At 41.0% G+C, this 21,048-nt stretch overlaps 1 protein-coding gene across 10 annotated transcripts in view; it reads right to left on the bottom strand.

The window, feature by feature from the left end:
* The window catches only part of MNAT1 (MNAT1 component of CDK activating kinase), a 129,357-nt gene that overhangs the window by 65,631 nt on the left and 42,678 nt on the right, over positions 1-21,048 (bottom strand). For 4 of the 10 annotated variants that reach the window (XM_065065833.1, XM_065065831.1, XM_065065832.1 and 1 more), the window contains exons 4-8: positions 19,966-20,083; positions 15,121-15,224; positions 11,352-11,540; positions 10,559-10,699; positions 4,482-4,607 (exon numbers count right to left, since the gene is read on the bottom strand). In XM_065065833.1, coding sequence (XP_064921905.1) covers positions 4,482-4,607; positions 10,559-10,699; positions 11,352-11,540; positions 15,121-15,224; positions 19,966-19,975 — 570 coding nt within the window. In that variant the 5' untranslated portion in view covers positions 19,976-20,083. The remainder of the gene's footprint in view (positions 1-4,481; positions 4,608-10,558; positions 10,700-11,351; positions 11,541-15,120; positions 15,225-19,965; positions 20,084-21,048) is intronic. The other 6 variants (XM_065065827.1, XM_065065826.1, XM_065065830.1 and 3 more) reach the window with 2 other exon arrangements.

Raw genomic sequence — 21,048 nt, 5'->3', positions numbered from 1 at the left:
CCCAAGTGGCTGCAGGCCAGAGGACACCTATGTTCTTCTATGTTGTCTTCCTATGTATTTGGGCAATTCAATTAGAGGTGAGTTTTTAACCACATGAAATTACTTCATTAACACCATCACTAGAGGCTAATTCTCCTGGGAGGCTGGTAGAAGGGAGCAAAAACCATTACAAAACTGGAGGGAATGGAAAAGGGACAGGGTGTGCAGCCTGAAACATGCTGAAGAGAGCACACGGCTCAGCCAGGCTAAGGCATTCACAGATTTTAACAAACACGTAAATAACTGGGCCGCAGCCTCAAAGGTTTGCATGTTCCCAGTTTAATGAATTAAAGAGGAGCTAAATACATCCAGACTTCTATGCATTTTCAACCGCAATGGTAATGTAAAGAGCGCAGACCTACAAGCACCAAAAGGCTCCTACGCTCCTGTAAACACCAGAGATATAAAAAGAAAAGTAAATTAACGTAATGCAATTAATTCCTGGTGCATTTGCAAACTGCTATTCGCGTGCAATGCATACGAGCAGCTTTTACACGTCCAAATTAGCTTCACCTTAAAGCCACCTCCTGACTAGAAATGGTCACTATATTCACTAAGAAAAACAGTTCTATTGCCAGACCTTAGATTTGTTTTGCACACCCTATTAAGGCTTAGAAATTCTAGAAACATCATTCACTTCTGACAACCTCTGCTCTTTCTGACAGCTACTAAAATCTAAAGTACAAGCGCTGCCAGGAAGCAGTATTTTTAGCACTACTGAAACAACTAAGATTGGTACAGTTTCATAGCTTTACACTGATTTGAGATTAGATTTACTAAAGCTTTTAAATCCTCAGATACGCTGAAAAGCGTATTTTTAATATGAGCGTGAGAAGCAGAAAACTTTGAAGCACTTTCTTCCTCCCCCCTCTTACAGAGGTAAATCAAACGGACTGATTAGGAAGGGGCTTTGTGCAAAGATATAATTTCCTGAAAGAAAATTTAAAAGTTAATGAGCAGACTGCAAGGAAAACAAATAAATAAATAAAATAAACCAGCTTCCACTTGAAAGGAGCAAAAAAACCCCGATATGACAAGGGGAAAAGTGAAGGAGACCCCATGAGCTAATTGTCCGCCTTGTGCTATAGGGGATGCTCTTGCTTAGCGTACAAGTGACAGACGCTCGTTCCCCTGCAGGCACTGAGCTCCACGGCACTAATTGGGCACCTTAAATGAACCAACTTCCTTCAGCATCGCCCAGGAGACTAGAACGGGCATGTCTCTGAATTCAGAACCCCGCAAACATGTCCGATTAGCAGTCAGGCTGAAGAACATCTCTGACCAAGACCATCCCAGGAAACACATTCACGATCAGGCTGAAAAAAAAAGCCCAAACAGTGGGTTGCCACAGTTGGCATATTTTTATTGCCTTTGTGTAAACACAAGCTCCGGATTAGCCGGCATCTAAACCAGCTCTATCTGGATTCCCTTCTTTTGAAACAGAATTAAGGAAAACACCCAGCAGGAAAGGTCAGCGGCCAAACTATTCGGAAAAAATAAAAGCACAGAGGAAGAACGTACGTAGTGATTCATTAAACATACGCTGCCAAAACGCCGTAGCCATGAGCCCAAATCAGACTTTTCACAGAAACAATCTTTAATATGCAGAACTCCTGAGCCAAACGGAGCAATAATTAGAACTGTACTTTTTAAAGAAATTCTCAGTACCAGCCTAGAGCTGCCACCACTTAAATAAATGACGTGAACCCCACGGCTGAGACAGGAACTGAGCTAAAGGAACAGAAGCTCTACCTATGCAAAAGAAATGGACTGAGCATCTCAGGTTCTCAGAAAAGAAACTCAACCTGGAACATGGTAAGCATCTCCTAAGGTGAGTGCCCAGGTGGGAATTCACCTTACGCTGTCACGTATCATCAACCACAGCAAACCACACACAACTGGCAGTGTTGCTTATTACAAATCTAACTTCATTCTGAGCCAAACAATTTGCATTTGTCTACAGTGACTTTCCAAGACGCATCCCAGTCCTAATCTGAAACCACCAACAATTAGAGATTCCACTGCATTCCAGAGTCAATTTTAACAGCGAGGCAAATTAACCAAAGGAACATTGTGAACCTCAGGTCCTATTTGTTCCTTCAGTTCCTATTCTGATCCTATTTGTTCAACTAAGGTTACCAGTTCTTGCTACATTTACTGTCGCGCTGTTTGGATTTGGCACGTTCTGTGTTGAGGAGGCACTTGCTGTAAATTGAGTCCCATCTTAACCTCCTCTCAAACCAGAGGCAGAAGGCAGCACAGCGCTATCTTTCTGCCTTTGAATGGACCTTTATGGCTTCTCTTCACCTTCCTTTTGATTTCTGCATTCCAAACGCAGTCAGCAGAACTCTCTGGTCCATGAGCCTTCCCAACTCGGCATTCCGAAGGAAAACTCCTTTCCTATATATTGCTGTATATTCACACACACACCCAAGGCCCTCCCCAACTTAGTATGGTGCCTAAGGGTCAAATGGGTTTAGCTAAACTTCCAGATCCTCTTCACAGAGCCTGTTATTTGCTCTGCTATTTATAATTTTGCATTTTAGCCGTATGAAAACACATTTCATTCAAATGAGGCCAGCAATGGCAAAGCAGCCCCATAAACTGCCAACTTGCATGTCATCCATACAAATCCAACATCTGCTTCCAACCGCTGAACCGAGTCCCAACACCCACAGAAAATATTCCCAGGCTGTGGTAACCAACAATTGCTTTGGAAATTACAAGTTCACCAGTTATTGTGCAGAATTCTCAATATTGTTGTTATTGTGTAATGTAATTTCTATAGAGTTCTAAAAAATCAGTGTCATGGAATAACTAATTCAAGCACCTTATAAAGAAAATATGGAAACATTCATCTTTCTGAATAAAAACTGTAAATTCATCAGTGCAAAGTCTGTTTTGCTTGATGCAATCTATTTTTCATAAATTGCACGTCACCAATTTCAAATACTCCTGTCCTTAATCTTCTTGTTAAACGTACTTATTCCTAATTTATCTTTTTTAATTATTCTTTTACAATCTAAGACTAAGGTCAGTCAGGGTGAGGTTTTTTGTTTGCTTATCTAGAACTGAACACATTAAATTAGTCATCTGCTCACACTTCCTGAAGACAAGGTAATGATCTGGAATTACTAATAATTATCTGGAATATCCCCTATTATTTCAAACGTTGAGATTTACATGTCGTGATGCCAGAAATCTCCTCAGCCAAGTCTTTCACCATTCCTGGATGAAGTTATCTTAGGGCTGCAGGTGTGAAATGTGCACTACCACATACTGCATTTAATATCCATTTACAAACGCATTAGAAAGTCCTTCCATTGTGCTCATCGTGTAGCATAAGGTTTTCCTCCTTTTCCCAGAAGTAAGGCAAACATCTTTCAGAAAGTCTGACAATATGTTTTAACGACAAGAAAAAGTACAGGCATTCAGTTTGAATATTTTTTTTAAACAAACAACATTTTCTGTCCATTAGATTTTCTACACAAACCGAAAACCTCCGGCAAAGCATATTGATCTGCCTCAGATTCTAATTTTAAAAGATAAGAGAAGATATAGTTTATACTACAGGAAAACAAGAAAACAACACTGCACAACTTTGCAAAAGCTGGTGCTGCTTTTGGAAAAATAAGCTGCAAATGCTTCTACACTGTGAACTTCTCAGGGGATGATGAACACAGAACAGATATCCCTGACAAAATACAGTGATCGATTGATGGGAGACTAGTTTAATGTAAAGGTTTTTGCTTTGCTGATTTCTTGTCTTGTTGAGGAGGTTAGAAAGTGTTGGTTATTTTCAAGACATCGTTTGCCATTATCAATTCTAAAATGCAAAGTCTAAAAAAGTGCAGAGATTTAAACCACAAAAACATCAGTAACTCAGGCTCCCACCCCTAAAATCCCCCACAAAACCTGACATCTCCACACAGAGGCACTTGTACCATGTTGTGATAAAGAACAGGAATGCTGACACATCTTCAGCTTTCACCGTGGCAGTAACACATTTGCAAAAATACTTGTTGCTTCTTAGAGTCCAATAACAAGGAAAAGAGCATTAACCACTTGGCACCGTTTTCTATATTGTCCGTCTCATACTCACAAATTATTCCAGCGCTTAAAGCAAATCTGAAGTGCAGCCTATTCTTGAACTTCAAAAATTTCAGCTTCCAGAACAAATGAGACCAAAACAACCTGAAGGACACCACAACTTGGCAAGGAAAGAGGTACAGTTTGTTTTTTCATAGCGATGCCATGAAAATTGTTTGCATATTTCACCTAGCAGAATGATGAAATTCTTAGATTAATTCCTAGTTACTTATTTAATTGGAAAAGTTTGTTTCATTTAATATGCAACTCGGGTTTAAATAACCTGTAAATTTCACGTGTGGGAAATCCTCATCTTTTGAAAGGCATTAAAAAAAGAAACAAGCAAGTCTTACCATTTTGATGCCAGTGGAAAACGTGACTGGTTTGACAGGTTTGGGTTTTTCCAGTTGCATTTCTAGCTGAGTAGGTCTGTCCTTATGCTGCGCTAAAAGCAGCGAAGCAGGAAGATTGGAGCTCTCCTGTAAACATGCAAGCAACAAATCTGAGTGCTAAACAAAAACCAGTATTAATTAACACTGCATATTCTTCCCAACTGCAAGCAGCGTCTGAAAGGCCATCACTGGACCAGCGTAATCCTCTCTATGAGAAACAGTTTACAGAGAACGATCATTTTTAGTAATAAGAAAAAGCTGCAGCAAGCCCGTAAATCAGAGCAACCTGCAAACAACTGTTTTTATAGAATCCACATTAAAGACAATATAACAGGCTCCTTATTCCAACCAGCCAATGCGGCTATATTTATTAAAATCAGAAAAATTAGAACTTAATCAGAGGAGGAATAATACTGAGTAGTATAGCTTGGATCTGATGTTTATCTAAGACACATTCTTTCTACCAGTGAACTCAGACCAGTTTGAAATTGTTTCCCATTAGATTTCACCTGAGGCCGTTTGGAAATGATCCTTGCTCTGCTTTGCACAATGGCACTATTGTAAGTGCAACCAACAGCATATTTATTTTCTCCTTCACCAACTTATTTTTAGGGAAGCCAGCCAATTAAAAAAAAAATTATATATATATATATAAAAAGTAGTAAAATGAACAGTTAAGCGAATGAACTACTTCAACTCTCAGAACAGAATTATTATTAACATACATATATGTAACTGCATTCTTGAGAGAGTTAGAAAATTACTGGCCAAGTAATTTTTAATAAACTAATGCAACTATCCACATGCACACCAAAATCCTTGAGAAGTCCTTTCCTAGCTAGAACGACTGTAAAGCTGAGAGCAGGGAAGAAGTTCAGATGGATTCTTCCCAGCCTGCTCCAGTGCCATATTTCATTCCTGGGGCACTCAAATGTCACATACGCTTCTGTTTCACAGAACCAAGCAAATACTGAACTCTGAACCATATTTGTTACTTACAAAATCAAACACTCATAAACTGAACTGTGATTTCTTTTTTTCCTTAGTTCAGGGTAAGATGTTGGAAGTTTTTAACGTGGTGAGATGCCTCGCGGTTCATGGTATCCTACAGAAATTATCATGAAAAACAGTGACGTTGTACACTGACTTTTAACATCACTCTCCAGTCCTCTTTGCTCTTTATTTTTGTTACAGTCCCTTTGTCTTAAGACTAGACTGCAAGTGCTAAAAGCCAAAAAATCTCACATGGAGAGATCCGGCCCAGAGTTACAAATGCAACTAAGGCGCAGGATCCCGCTCCCCTTTCTGTGATTAAATGGGAGGGGGGAGTGCAGACATTAAAAACTTAAATTGTAATAAGAAGAGATGTCTCATTTCTGTACAACTAGGAGAAAATTTGGACCACAAATGCACTAGTTTACAGTCTCCAATCTTCAAAGTGTTGCACATGTTCATAACCACCACGCAGCAGCATGTGCTGCCAGCTCGCAGCAGAGTTTAAGGATGTTGGATTCTTGTAATCATCAGATTTAATACGCTGGGGGAGAAGGGAAGAGCGGGAAGCGTTCTCTGGGTCATTCTGTCCTCTCATATGCCTTAAACGTTCTCTGCATTTCTAATACAATAACTAAAGGATGCCAGTTTTTGTACCAACCTCTCAAGAGTCCACACAATGACCAGTAACCAGATTACACAACTGTGGGAAACCCACGCCATGCCAGTTAAGCCACCACGTCAGGGATTGTTTGTCCTTTCCAATGTGCACATAACCCTTCTGTTAACTATTAACACACAGGAAAGGTCCAATCCTGTAAGCATTTATCCACACTAGCAATTTTCTGTGTGGGAAAACAAATTGACTGTTTAGTATGAACAAAGATAATTGTGCGCAAAAAATTCTGAAAGATGCGTCTCAAAAACCCTGAGATTCTGGTAAAAGTGGGGACACTTGATGTCTTTAAGGTACCTTGCCCTTTGCTTGACTCCAAGCTATAGAATCATAGAAACATTTTGGTTGGAAGAGACCCCCAAGACTGAGTCCAACCATAACCTAATCTTAGCACTAAACCATGTCCTTAAGAACCTCATCGATGCCACAGCTTAGGGAAAACCCGCCACTTGGCCATGTGCTGCAATGCAATATTAATATTGCCCACACAGGTGAAGAACAGGCTCATAACGAGGAGGGTGCAAGTCTCACAACACGGAAGACATCTAAGAGCAGATCCTTTAATACAACCCCCTGTATACAGGTGAGAGAGTTCACATGGTAAGTAAAGGAAGTGCTTTAATATTTTACTCAGCCCCAATTATCTAAGTCTAGAAGGTAAAACAGAAAAAGCAAAACAACAAAACAAAACACACACACAGCTCTTCCAATAATATGTAAAATACATTTGAGACAATAAATATAAATGACACCGAGGTGTTGTGCCTTTCAAGTGAGAGGTTCTATTGTTAAAGAGGTCACTTACAACAAAGGTAATGTAAAATCTGCCTAATTTAGCACTGGGAGGCAAAACACGGAGCAGGCAGAGCACCAGGTCACTGTCCCAGCCGCCTGCAGAGCCCGAGCTGCCCAGGCCTGGCTCAGCCCTGCAGCCCTAAGCCTGGCCTTACCTCCTGCTCTGGCCCAGGACAGGCTCCTGGAGCCTCAGCCTTTCTCCCCAGGTTAACCAGGAACCAAACACTTCTGTCCCTTCTTCCCTGCCTCTGGAGTATCTAAATGATAAGCTCTTCGGAGATGGGACAGTATTCTCATACACCTCTGTAAACAACTGAGACCTTTGCTCAATATGATAATACCATAAATAATACATGTCAGAAACCATGTATCTCCTCACTCCTTAGTATTTAGGTTGGACATCAGCAAAAGGTTCTTCACCCAGAGGGTGCTGGACACTGAACAGGCTCCCCAGGGAGGTGTCACAGCCCCAAGCCTGACAGTGTTCAAGAAGAGACTGGACAACACCCTCAGACACACGGTGTGAACTGTGGGGTTGTCCTGTGCAGGGACAGGAGTTGGACTCGATGATCCTTGTGGGTCCATTCCAACTCAGGACATTCTATGATTCAAATATGATTCTATGATTCACCAAAGGTAAAATTGTCTTATTGGAAGAGGAAAGACCTGACATCTCTACCTGCACATACAAAACATTTGGTTGTTTGGTGGTTTTGTTTTGTTTTAATGGGAGAGTAAGGGAGGATCCCACATGGGCTGTAGGTTCCTAATCCAAAAAGAGACAACTCAGAATCAACGGGTCAATGTCGTTTCCCCACCTTCCTCTGCTCTCAAAATCCTGCTGAGTCAGTACTTTTGCCACTGGTATCCCTGCAGCCGTAACTTAATCCATGTTGTTTTAGCACAGTACCAGCAACCATAGATATAATATTCTTTTTCTTAACGGAGTTCTTTACACTGCTACTGCTTACGCTTCCTTTCACCACATTACTCAATTAGGTTTTAGTTATGATGAGCTTCATTTTCAGGTTTGCAGCAGCGCATTGAAGAGATTTCAGAGACTATAGGAAATGTTTATTTGTTTAACAACTGTTGGTTTTCCAGAGACTTGGTAAGGCATTGTACAAACACTCCAGTGCTGGCTTTATAAACCTTTAGGATTACAAAACAAGCTTTGGCTCAAATGTAAGCTGACAGTGCCCCTTCATAAACAGATAACTTGAAATTGCCCGGTTTCCTTCCTAAGTCTTTAAAAAAAACACCTTTCTGTTGGTTTTAGAATATTCAGAGATGTTTTAACCGCAAAACACATGCAATCACAGTTAAAACTACCTCTTTTGGTCATGTTTAAGGATTATTTATAACCATTATTTCCTCAAGTCACTTGGTGAAGTGGGTTTCCAGTAAAACCAACTGCTGGGTAAAAAAAGGGTAAAAAAAGGGTAAAAAAAGGGTAAAAAAAGGGTAAAAAAAGGGTAAAAAAAGGGTAAAAAAAGGGTAAAAAAAGGGTAAAAAAAGGGTAAAAAAACACCACAACCAAAAAACAAAACCAAACACCCTACCACTGGTCTCTAGTAAATTAAGATTGTGTTTTAGAACAGGATTGACAGAAGTCAGAAACCAGTTCAAAAAACTCTATTCTGAGCCATTAAATTCAAGTTCATAGTGGAGTTTTTATTCATTAACAAGTCAAACTATTCCTACTTGTGTGGACCATAAGCACTTTTACCTTGGAAGTGAGGAGGAAGTGCTGGATGCAAAGCTACAGACTGGAGGGCTGTTCAAAGAACGTTTCTGTTCGCCCCTGCCTTTGTCTACAAGAAATGAAACACCAGCCCCTTTCAGCTAAACCCAGGACAAGCTGCCAGGACTCCTGGCTTTGGAAAAGGCAGCTCTTAGGAGAGCCCCTGGAACTCCAAAACTGCACACGGATGCTCCCTGGATGTCAGTGCCTCCCGCCTTGGTTTGAAGAAGAACTCTGCTTTTCCAGAAAAAGTAGAAAAGCATCTGTATCTTGAATGGTAACAAAGCAAAAATCAATGCTATATTAACGTGAGATAAACTGAAATGAAATAAAATCTGATTTAAATCTGCCAGGCGGCTTCATACCACGTTAACACAGCCGCACACATGTATGGATGCATAGATGCTTTTCCTTTTTTCCAGTTTCGTTCAAGGTTACACACAGACTGTTCTCATGAGTGTCAGATCATGTGAATGTCTGTACACACACAGGTATTAAAAAAATTGAGACATCAATCTTGTTTAAATAATACATTTACTGAGCTTCTCTATGCCCACACACTATCACTGCATTTCAGATGCAGAATCGGTAGTAAAATCAACCAAAGACAAGATGAACGCGGTTTCTAGACATAGCCTGAGTTTTAATTCAGGTGTCCATACACCCCTCCAATGAATTCAAGCTCCGTTCACTTCAAAAGGAGCAACTCATATACAAAAGCTTCGCAGTAAGAGAACATGACACACGGCAAGAAATCTTTTTCTTTCAGTAGGTTTTGAATACAAAGGGACCACTTATAGTTCAGGTGCTCTGACTTGAAAAGGGTTGACTAATGCTCATATAACTCCAGTTCTCCACCATCTCCTCGCTGCAGAGGTGGCCGAGCTCATGAAGCAGCTCCTGATGACCAATTTGCTTCAACACACCAGATTATCGACCGCTCCTCAGGACTGTTAGTGAGCCAAAAGCAGTGAGAATCCACATTATGGCCAAACCAACTCAGCTGCTCCTCTCTACCCCCCTCACAAATTGCACAATCAGACACACACCAAAGCAGATGTGACAGTCACGAGATGAAGAAAAAACAAGCAGGTGGTTACACGGCCTCAGATGTGACGGAACCTCACCCACCACACATCGGGTTCAAGGTGGAGCAGTCACCATATCAGTTACACTAATGCATCCTTGATCACAGTCAAAGCCTGTGGGTCTCGTATTGTCAGTGAATTAAACAGAAACCCAGACTTCTATACTAGTTCTTCTTCAGATATGCAGTCAAATGTCAACGAGTAAGTAAACTGGTAGAGTGGCTGAACTTGCTAAAGAAATTTTTGATATACATCTCCACAAGTCAATCAGCAATAATAAAAGAGCTTTCAATGGAAGCTTACTAGGAGAAGAAATGAACAAAAAAACCATCAAAACAGGTAGAACCAGGAAATCAGCCTTCTTCAAATACCAAAAAACCCCACTTCTGCATTTTTCTTTGTTAGAATCTTATGCAGGATTAATTTTGTGTTAAAACAGCCAAGAATGCTTTCCTAGAGTTAATTTCTAACCAGCACTGGACATTCTGGACAATGATTCCAATTAAGTCAATGAATCCCAGAAGCACTCTTCCCCCAGCCCTTCGCTTGCCAAAACCACAGTTGTTTATAATATCCAAATGAACGATAGGGGAGAGAACAGTAACATAAAACATTCAAGACAGGGAAAGAGAAAGGGGCAGATGTGTTAATTCCACACGGTTAACCATGGCAGAGATGAATGTCACTGCATTGCTGTTTGTTCTGCTGCTGAGCATTCAAAGCCCCTGGTTTTGTTACTCACCAGATCATCCAAGAGCGCCTGCTTATTCTTCCTTTTTATCATCTGTTGTAGCTGTTCTTCTTTCTGTATGAGCAGGCGCCTCTGCTCGTTTTCCTGTCGCTCTACCTCTAAAGCTTCCTCCAGCTCTTCCTGCTCCCGTGTCTGAAATGGAAATTAGAAATTAACTCAGACAGAGCTCGCCCACAGCTCTACTCACCTACCACAGGACCCAGGACAGACCAAGCAATGGGAGCGCAGCTAAGTTCAAGCTTTTAAGGTGGAATTCTAAGTAAGGCACCTCCCTTTGCTCCCACACATCCTACTTCTCAAGTGATGCTAAGCAGGTGACCAGAAATACAATCCCGCAATACTGTTCCTGATCGCTGCATCTTCTGTGACAAGTACGTTGTGTGTTTAGCAGTGGTGTAGAAGAAAAATAAGAAATTACAAATCTATGAATATTAGTAGAGAAGTTTATAAGCTAAAACATACTTAAGCATGAACTGTAAAAGAAATGAAATTCCCAGAAAATAAGGAATTTTTTAAAGTCATGTGCTACAAGAGAAGAAAAGAAATAACTAGCACATAGTGACTAGTTTTTGTTTCACAATTTACTGTTTGAGAAGTCTTTTTTTAACCTGTGAATTATTATGTCACCTGTATTTGAAAATCGTAGCAGAAGAAAAAGAGAGGTTAGTTTTGTGTAAGGTATAAGACAATAACATATAAAAACATTTTCCAAATCCTCCCCACCAGAAATACTAAAGTAAAGGGAGATCCAGTAACACTTTATAAAACTTAAAGGGATGATTACCTGCTGGAAGGCAGGAGGGCTCTGCAGAGGGATCTGGATAGACTGGAAAAATGGGCTGATTCCAATGGGATGAAGTTCAATAAGGCCAAATGCCGGGTGCTGCACTTTGGTCACAACAACCCCCTGCAGCGCTCCAGGCTGGGCGCAGAGTGGCTGGAGAGCAGTCAGACAGAAAGGGACCTGGGGGGACTAATGGACAGGAAGCTCAACATGAGCCAACAGTGTGCCCAGGTGGCCAAGAAGGCCAACGGTATCCTGTCCTGTATCAAAAACAGCGTGGTCAGCAGGACAAGGGCAGTGATCCTTCCCCTGTACTCTGCATTGGGGAGGCCACACCTGGAGTATTGTGTTCAGTTCTGGGCCCCTCAGTTCAGGAAAGACATTGAAGTGCTGGAGCGGGTCCAGAGAAGAGCAACACGACTGGTGAAGGGACTTGAACATAAGACCTATGGGGAGAGGCTGAGGGAGCTGGGGTTGTTTAGTCTATAGAAGAGGAGGCTTAGAGGTGAGCTCATCACTCTCTATAACTACCTGAAGGGCAGTTCTAGCCAGGTGGGGATTGGTCTCTTCTCCCAGGCAGTCAGCAATAGGACAAGGGGGCATGGGCTTAAACTCTGCCAGGGGAAATTTAGGCTGGATATTAGAAAGAAATTCTTTACAGAGAGAGTGGTCAGGCATTGGAATGGCTGCCCAGGGAGGTGGTGGACTCGCCGTCCCTGGAGGTTTTTAAATTGAGATTGGACATGGCACTTAGTGCCATGATCTAGTAAACGGACTAGAGTTGGACCAAGGGTTGGACTCGATCACCTCTGAGGTCTTTTCCAACCCAGTTGATTCTGTGATTCTGTGATTGATCCATGGAAGTAGTTTTAGCAAAACGTTATTGCAGTGAGGGTTGTGTCAAGCTTCAAGATAACCTAAACACAGTCCCAACATCTAAAGAAATAAGGTGATCACAGTGAAGCCCAGAGTAAAGTCAAGATGACAACTGGGAAGAAGTAAATAGAAAGTGTAATAATGTTTCGCCACATTCAAGAAAGGACAAACAAGAACATTTAAACACATATCACGGCATTCAGGCAAAACTATTTCAAGACTGACCAAAGCAGCAAGTGAAATTAAATGTCTATTAACAAAGCAGGAAGTGACAATTTATCGCATGACTAGAGAAGAGCAGATATTTAAGAAAAATGGCACTTTGGGGAAAGCTGTGACCCACTTGGAGCACAAGTCTTCATAAATTTATTTTTATATATATATAATTTTTATATATATATATATAATGACAAGAATCCTTTCTCCAATAGTTCTGTAACTTTTTATCCAAACCTGTGTACTTAAACCCTTTCTCTGCATAGTCCTGCATGAAATCCACAGATCTACCAGATGCGTTAGTACATGAGTAGCGAGGTGATGAGGAACTAGCTACAAAGATGAAGAGTATGGCTTGTACTGACAAAGAACAAGTAGATATTCAAATCCTGAGGTGATTGCTTCAGTAGCTTAATATTTTTGTCTGTAAGAAAGAATGAATGCTCATAAGGACAAAAGTAGCAGCAGCAAGATGAAAATAACTTATAAGGGCATGGATTTGGAGACATTAATCCATTAATTAGAAACTAAAGAGGAGAAAACACAGTCATAGAACAGAATCATTGAATCATTTGGGTTGGAAAAGACCCTCAAGATCATAGAGTACAACCGTTAACCCAACACTAGAAAGTCCACCTCTGAACCACGTCCCTGAGAACCTCATCTACACGTCTGTTCAACACCTCCAGGGATGGTGACTCCACCACTGCGCTGGGCAGCCTGTTCCAATGCACAACAACCCTTTTTGGGAGGAAATTTTTCCTCATATCCAATCTGAACTTCCATGGAGCAACTTGAGGCCACTTCCTCTCGTCCTAACACTTGTTACTTGGTACAAGAGACCTACTTGACCACTACCGCTTTTGAAACTCCCACATGACAGCGCTACGAAAGAACAGCCTTAGGATCATGTATGTCAACATATTTCTAGCAGAGACGGGAAAACAGTGTTTTACCAAATGCTGTTAAGAGCTTGGCTACAATGCTGCATTCAGTTCTGGCCCCTTCTGCTCGCCAAACACAAATTCAAACTGGAACAAGCAAAGGGTAACAAAAGCACCAAGGGAGACTGAGAATATCTATATTCTTCAGAAGCAAACTGTTACAGTGGACAGAAAAATTTATGTCAGACCAGGAATGGACAATGACCAGCCATAAGAAGTTTAGGTGAGAAATTAGGACAGCTTTTACCATTTAAAGAGTAAAGACATTCCAAAAGCTACCAAAAAAAGAGCTATAGAAAGTACCCTTTTGGCTTTTGGGAGAAGGGTAAATTTATGGGCAAGATCATGTAGTTTTTGTAACAGCAACTGCATCAAGTCTATTATTATGTTCCAACTGTTGAAAAAGAAATGCTGAACCTTACAAATGTTGAAAAAGAAATAAAAAAGGAAATGTCTCCAGGTAATCCAGTAAGTCTGGATTCACGCAGACTTGCCCAGCTCCCACCAGAGAGCCTCCAGCACAGCGAGACCATCGAGAACAGAAAAGAGAAGGCCTGGGGGGCTCGGGGTGTGGAGCATTAGTTGTGCTGCTCCATACGATGGGGCAGCTCTTGCACAGCCCATCTGCGAGTCACGTCCAGTGAAGCTGCAGGCAGAGCACACGATGCTCGTGGTGACCCCAGAGGTTGCGCCTATATTGTAAAATGGGACACGTAGCCAAGGGTCTGGCAGGTCTCTTCAAGCTCTGAAGGATATTGCAGAGTGTCAGAGACAGGATAAGAGATCAGAGATGGACCCCTAGGGAAATTTCCTTGCCTTTAAAAGGAAGAGGTTCAAACAAACATTTTTCAGATTCCAGTCTCCTCCTGTGAAATCCTAGAGCTAAAGAAATCACAGGGAGTGTTGCCCCAGACTTCAGGGGAGTGAGGATTTCACCCCTACTGATTTGAAAGCAAGTCCTTAGTGCAACTGGAATACAAACACAAACCCTTGTTATGTCACACACAGGGCAGACATTTTCCTTCGAGAACCGATAACAATGTGTATTTTTATACTGAAAAAATATTTAGCAGATTAAACTTTTCTGACAGAAAGAAATGCTTGCAAGTTTATTTTTAAAGAACAAAATGATATCTGAGCTGTATTTTAATGAATGAATCTTCAAAGAACCATGTGTTTTGCATACAGATCATGTATACAATACTCCTGATGTTATTGTTATCAGCTCTTGAACAAAAGTTTTAATGTTTGTTTCAACATCTTTCATTTTCAACTTTGCATAAACCAGACCTGTGCTTTCCCTCAATTTTACAACTCTCTCCTGGGACCTTCATAATGTCTGCGTCTGGATTCCTTTTCTTCTCTGGATGAGAAAGGAATTATTGTCCTGGTACAGGAATGAACCTCATCTCTCCTGGATATTGTCCAACGACCCTGCCAGCACGCATGCGGTGCTGATGTATTACATGCAGACTTTACTGCCTGTCCTTCTTTTCAAGCCCTTCCCAAAATAAAGTGTAACTACATTTCAACTATCAATTTAATCTCTTTACACAGGGCTAAATATCAGTATTGCAGAACATTAGCATATTACAGTTTCCGACTACAAAGTGAAATCTGCATAGTGCCTTCAATTTTGACTTGTTTGTAAGACATTACAGAAAGGATTCCACTTCAAAATCCCAAAATTCTTTAACTAATTAATAAAGATTGCAGAGGAGAGGAGAACTAACCAGTTTTATCTTATTTTTCTGAATGACTTCTTTGTTATCCTTCTGGTAGAGCTCCATTTTCCTTTTGGTGTTCTCCAAATCCACATTGTTGGTCAAGTTAAATACTGCATAAATATTAGAAAGACAGAAAGCAAAAGCATTAGGTCAGCATGCACGACTGACAAAAAAATACCGCTCTGATGTTCTCTATCCCTTCTAGCACCAGATCTAAACGTTACAATAACAGAATTTATTTAAATCCGCCTTGTAAAGAAAGACACAACGTGCTAAATCACTGCAAACTTCAAGAGAAGCCAGCAGAGTTCCTCCAGGTTTATACATCGGTAGGAGATGACAAGTTGAGTCTTGCATCCTATTTTGTGATACCAGTTAATGATACACATGAATAATCATATTCTTCATAAAACATTGACCTTTTCAAGTAGCAGTTACAGCTCAGAACAGTGATTCCTGTAAAATTAGACTAAACACATACATATTAAGACAAGTTTAGAAATTCAGTAATTTGATTTCCTAAGAGTATCTAATGCACAAAGACTATAGAGACTGCTCAAATTCTCAGGTAAACAAAAAATTTTCACATCATTTGATAATTTAAAAGGTGCTAATGTACAATCACCTTTATTATGAACAATCTGCAGATGCATCCAGATTAATAGGTTAAGTGACATTCTTTTGATGTCTGCCCATAGTGACAGATTATATCCTGCCTAATTATGAACAAGCAGAGTAGGCCAGCAAGCTCCATAGTTTAGCACAACATTCCCAATTATCTACACATGGCATGGAAGACACTTCAAGAAATCAAACAGTTTCTTTAATCAACAGCTTGAAGGTGGTTTGGATGATTAGTAATTTGATACAACACATGAACCTTTCACCTCTAGGTCACTGGTTCAACTGTGGGTCAAGTGAATTCCAACTGAAAGCCATTATCACTGGGACATCACTTGGTGATCACCATCCAAAGTGGACACTAGGCTCATGCCCACGGCCTTAGAGCTACTGAAGGCTGCCAATGTATGGTGCTTGAAGCCTCAATGAGTTTTGTCATGTGGCTACAGTAAATCTACCAGAGCAACAGAGAAGTTTTCACTGCCATTGATAAATCCTTCCCAAGAAATCAATGGCACAGCAGTTGTGATAAGTCAAACCCTAGGAAAGGGAAGGAGGTTCTAGTGGAAACATCGGCACAAAACTTGGAAGGTTTTGGTTCAGGTCCCTCTCTCAGGGTTCTCAGGTGATGGGGCCAAATGAACCCTTGGCATGGGCACCACTGCCAGGTCATTTGTACAAGGCTGCTAGAGAGAAATGGAAGGGACCGTGAAGTCTGTGGTGTTACTCATGAGAACAGCACACACCTCAGCTGGGTAAAGAGCATATCCCTCCTGTCATCACATCCACAGTGACATGGCAGAAATTAGCTTTTAGGAGGGGTCTAGGTAAGATAAACCATGAGTAGCCCAGAGTGGTAGATCAGATGAGAGCAAAGGAAACAGCAAAAAAACAAAGTAGGAAGCATATAAGGGCGGAAAGAGAAAACAGGGTGCAAAATGCTGGAGTTGTGGGATGCAGCCCAGTTGTACAGACCCAGCCATAGGCAGCCCTGCTTGTGTCCCTTCCCACAGCCACAGGTCTCACTCTTTCCCCTGCTCTGACCCCAGGACTCTCTGGATGCTTTGCAGTGTCAACAGAAACCCTCCAGTAACCTGAACTGGCTCAACAAAGGGGCTGGGCAAGTGCCAGAGATGGTACAAGGGAAGTACTTGAAGTGTAGAGATGGGAATGGGAATGCTGTCTTTCCAGGAGCACTGAATCACTGCATCATCTTACCCCTAGCAAAAGTATTCAGTCCTTCCTTGAACTGCAATAAAAAGGGCCAGGTGAGATACAACTGAAGAAATTCCTAACCTTAAGCAAAAAAAAAAACCCCAAAACGACAACAACAAAAAGAGCCGTATTTATTGTTTCCCCTATTTTCCAAATAAAGGCCAATATCAAGAGGACTGATAGAATCACAGATTGTCAGGGACTGGAAGGGACCTCAAAAGATGATCCTGTCCAATCCCCCATGGAGCAGGAACACCCAGATGAGGTTACACAGGAAGGTGTCCAGGCGAGTTTGAATGTCTCCAGAGTAGGAGACTCCACAACCTCCCTGGGCAGCCTGGGCCAGTGTCTGTTAGCCTTACTGAGAATAAGTTTCTTCTCAAATTTAAGCGGAACCTCTTGTGTTCCAGTTTGAACCCATTGCCCCTTGTCCTGTCATTGGTTGTCACCCAGAAGAGCCCGGCTCCATCCTCCTGACACTCACCCTTTATATATCTGTAAACATTAATAAGGTCACCCCTCAGTCTCCTCTTCTCCAGCTCCAGCGCCCCAGCTCCCTCAGCCTTTCCTCACACGGGAGATGCTCCACTCCATCATCTTCGTTGCCCTGCGCTGGACTCTCTCCAGTAGTTCTCTGTCCTTCTGGAACTGAGGGGCCCAGAACTGGACACAATATTCCAGATGGCTCCTAAATCTGTTGAACTCTTCCACCCCCACACTACCACCCTCACTTCAGAAGTGATCTGAGATCCAGGTTGGTTTTGTGTTTTAAGCATTTGACTGGGAATCAACACCTGAGTTCAACTTCCACCTTTGCTGCTGTTCTGGGCAGATCACTGGGCCTCATACTGGAGGTTTCCCACCTGTAAGGACCAGGAGTAGGGAAATAAAGCTTCCTTCCTCCTATACATCACCTGCTGTACCTCCATACTTTAGCTATATGCAGCACTTAACTCCATAGTCTTCCTCTCATCTCAGGTGGAACCTCTGGGTGCTGCTGTAACCCAAACAGGCCATTCAAATCTCAACCCCTTGATTTTTGGAAGCAAATTAACCATCTCAAATGTTGTTTTCTTTTTTTTTTTCCTCCGAAAGGCATTAACAACATTTTCCAATTTCATATTTTGACAAACATACACTTTCTTGTTGTAACAACATTTCCTTAGTAAAACACATTATTTTAATCTAAATTTTGAGTATTTTAATGGAGATTTGACCTCCAGCTGACAAGCAGCTTAATATTTGAGTATTAGGGCCAAGAACTGTCATGTGAAAATGCTGGCATAGACTCAGACCAGGGCTCTGCAGGGACAGCAGCTGCATGGGAATGTCAGCACTTCCTACAACTTCAATCCACACACCAGCTCTCTAAACTCTTCAGTGACGACACAAGAAAGAAATAGCATATGAGACATGCTGTGCTAGCGGGATGCCCAGATGCCACCTTCAGGTGCAAGAAGAGGAGCAAGATGAGATGCCAAACGCCTTTAGGCTCCTGAACATCTTGGGTATTTCTCTAAAAATAATCCAGCAAGAAGCTGATGATGTAGGTTTTGCAACTATTGCTTGAAACTTTCAAGATTTTTTTTCCTCCTTTCTCAGTTATCTTTAATAGAATCAACTAATCATAACCTTGGTTTGTAAAACAAAAAACATAACATTTAAAACTCACCCTGGGGAAAGCAGGCAAATTTTAGACAGGCAGATGCCTGCCTTTATTTAGGACTGCTTACAAAAGGAAGCTTATTTTGCTACTTGATAGGAAGTAACATTTCCATATAAGAGAGGTGTTTCTGCATCAGTATTTTAAAATATTCACCTGCACAGCCACCTTAGCACCCACTGCTCTGCTTGCAAGGGGAATGTTGGTTTAGTGCTCCTTCTGTTTTCCTGCTGTGGCTGGAACCAAACGACAGGTAAAACCCTCTCAGTGGTCAGATCTGCTCGTACCACACTGATTCTGCTCCATCAGTCCTGCTCTACTCCATCACTCGAGGACATGGTAGGACACCAGCAATCAGAAAGGTTCACACTTCCAGCAACCTCAAAGACCAGAGCAGATTTCTCCCACTGAACTGTAATTCACAGTCATTGAAGAGCAACATTATCTTATTCCTCAGCATCTGCTCCTCAACACTAAAGTTGTCCACATTTCAAGATGTAAAATATTGAAGAGCTATGTTTTGTTGCAACAGCATTCAGGCCTGGATGTCTCTATACCGACAGCGTTGACAGTTGTCCTCCAGTAATTAAAAATAATATCTCCCCTCCTACAGGAAACACTCCAGCAGCAAAGCGACCTGTGCTCTTCGACATTGCACAGTTATCAGTGGCCAACCAGCCAGATTAAACATCTTCCAATGTATTTTCTAATGTACTTTTCATGAGTTTCAAATGTCCTTTCATCAATATTCAGAGAAGTAAATTCTTGCCATTGTATCCTGCAATTACAGCTGACAAATCCATTTTGTAAGGGGCACTAGCTCACCAAAAAAATTAGATTATTCCTTTCTCTACTCCCTTATCCATGCCACAAGTTCAGTAGCATTTTAAAACCAACAAGTATTAAATCAAAGAACATGGTCATTACGACACTCAACATCTTACCTTGTACACAGATAACACTGTACAGAATTCATTTGGTTTGCTTTGAGTTTTTTCATAAATTTATTTTAAATACCACTCTTTCAAGTGTTCGGTTTATAAAAAATACAACAAAAAAAAGTATAAAATTAGAAGAATGAGAGTTTAAAAAAAAAAAAACACCTAACTCATATGCTACATCTACCCTGAAAAAATATTGGTATAGATCTGAATCTGAGTGGCAAAGCAGATGGCCAGCTTGAAAAGGTTTCAAAGAGAAGCCAGACTTATTTTTGTCCATGTTGAAATATAGCATAAGCCGATATAAGAGGCCTGAAACCCTTCAGGGAAAAGAAACAGAAGCTGTTTTGTATGCAACAATTATTTATCTACTTATCCATCTCACATTGGTTGGTTTATAAAATGACTTGCCTTGAGACATCTGTTGAAGTATAACAGGAAGACTATTGTGCTTTTCTGAAGCGTTTCATTCTATTTAGGTAAAACTCCCAACTTCTGAAATTCGGCCTCTACAGGGAGACTTTCGCTGCTTTCAAAACAACAACATTCATTATGCAATTCTACAACAAATGGAAAAATATTTTCCCAGTTATAACAAAAAAATGAAAATAAGACAAAAATGTTAATTAGATGGCACAATAATTTGTCCAGAGACACAGCTGTATGAATGAACGGCATTCCGCTGCAGGACTAAGTCCATCAAAATCTCCCTGGTTTAGTCTGAGACACTGGACGTTTTCTGAGACTTTTCCTCCTACTGCCTTAAGAGACCATGTAAAAATATTTGCTATCCAACATTCCCTCTCTGGCAAGACAGCAATAATTACTCTGCCAACAGTGTTTGATCTGCATTGCTGGTATGAGCCAGCTGAAAGTTTAAAAATCAGTAATATTAGTTTGTTATAAACAATATTCCTCCCACCCTACTACAAACAACACCTTAATGATCATCTTCATAAAATGCCAGCTAGAGACCAGGAATGGCAGAAGAGCTTTGGGCAGAGCACTATGGAGGGGGATACAACCCCATCCTCGGTCTGGCCAAGGAGTCCAAAGCTACCGTGGCACTTTCTGTTGGTGCTTTCAATGCCTCATTCCTGCACTTTTAAGAGAAAAGATGGAATAGATTTTAACAGGTCACTTCAACCAGCATTCCTGGGATTGTAACAAAATAATTACCACAAACAAAAGAAAACCCACAGCTAAGTCAGGAAAATCTAGTTAGGTATTGTAATAGTAATTCGGTATAATAATAATTATTTCTGTTTATCGTAAATTGTCTTTTATCAGGTCAATAATCTTCCTGAAAAATACCTTAGCATAGTAATAAGGGATTGAAATAACTCAGCCCCATCAGTCTAAGAAAGATCATTATGGTTGGAACAGCGCGGTACCAAAATCTTTGTTCAGAGGAGATGACTGAAATGGAGCTTTGATAAAGCTGCCCAATTTCCAGTTGGGTTATTTCCATTGTCAGGACCAGAAATACCACCC

Source organism: Columba livia, chromosome 5 (assembly GCF_036013475.1).
Source record: "Columba livia isolate bColLiv1 breed racing homer chromosome 5, bColLiv1.pat.W.v2, whole genome shotgun sequence".
Lineage (NCBI taxonomy): Eukaryota > Metazoa > Chordata > Aves > Columbiformes > Columbidae > Columba > Columba livia.
Note: the sequence above shows the minus strand (reverse complement) of the source record. Positions and strands in the feature narration are given on the sequence as shown.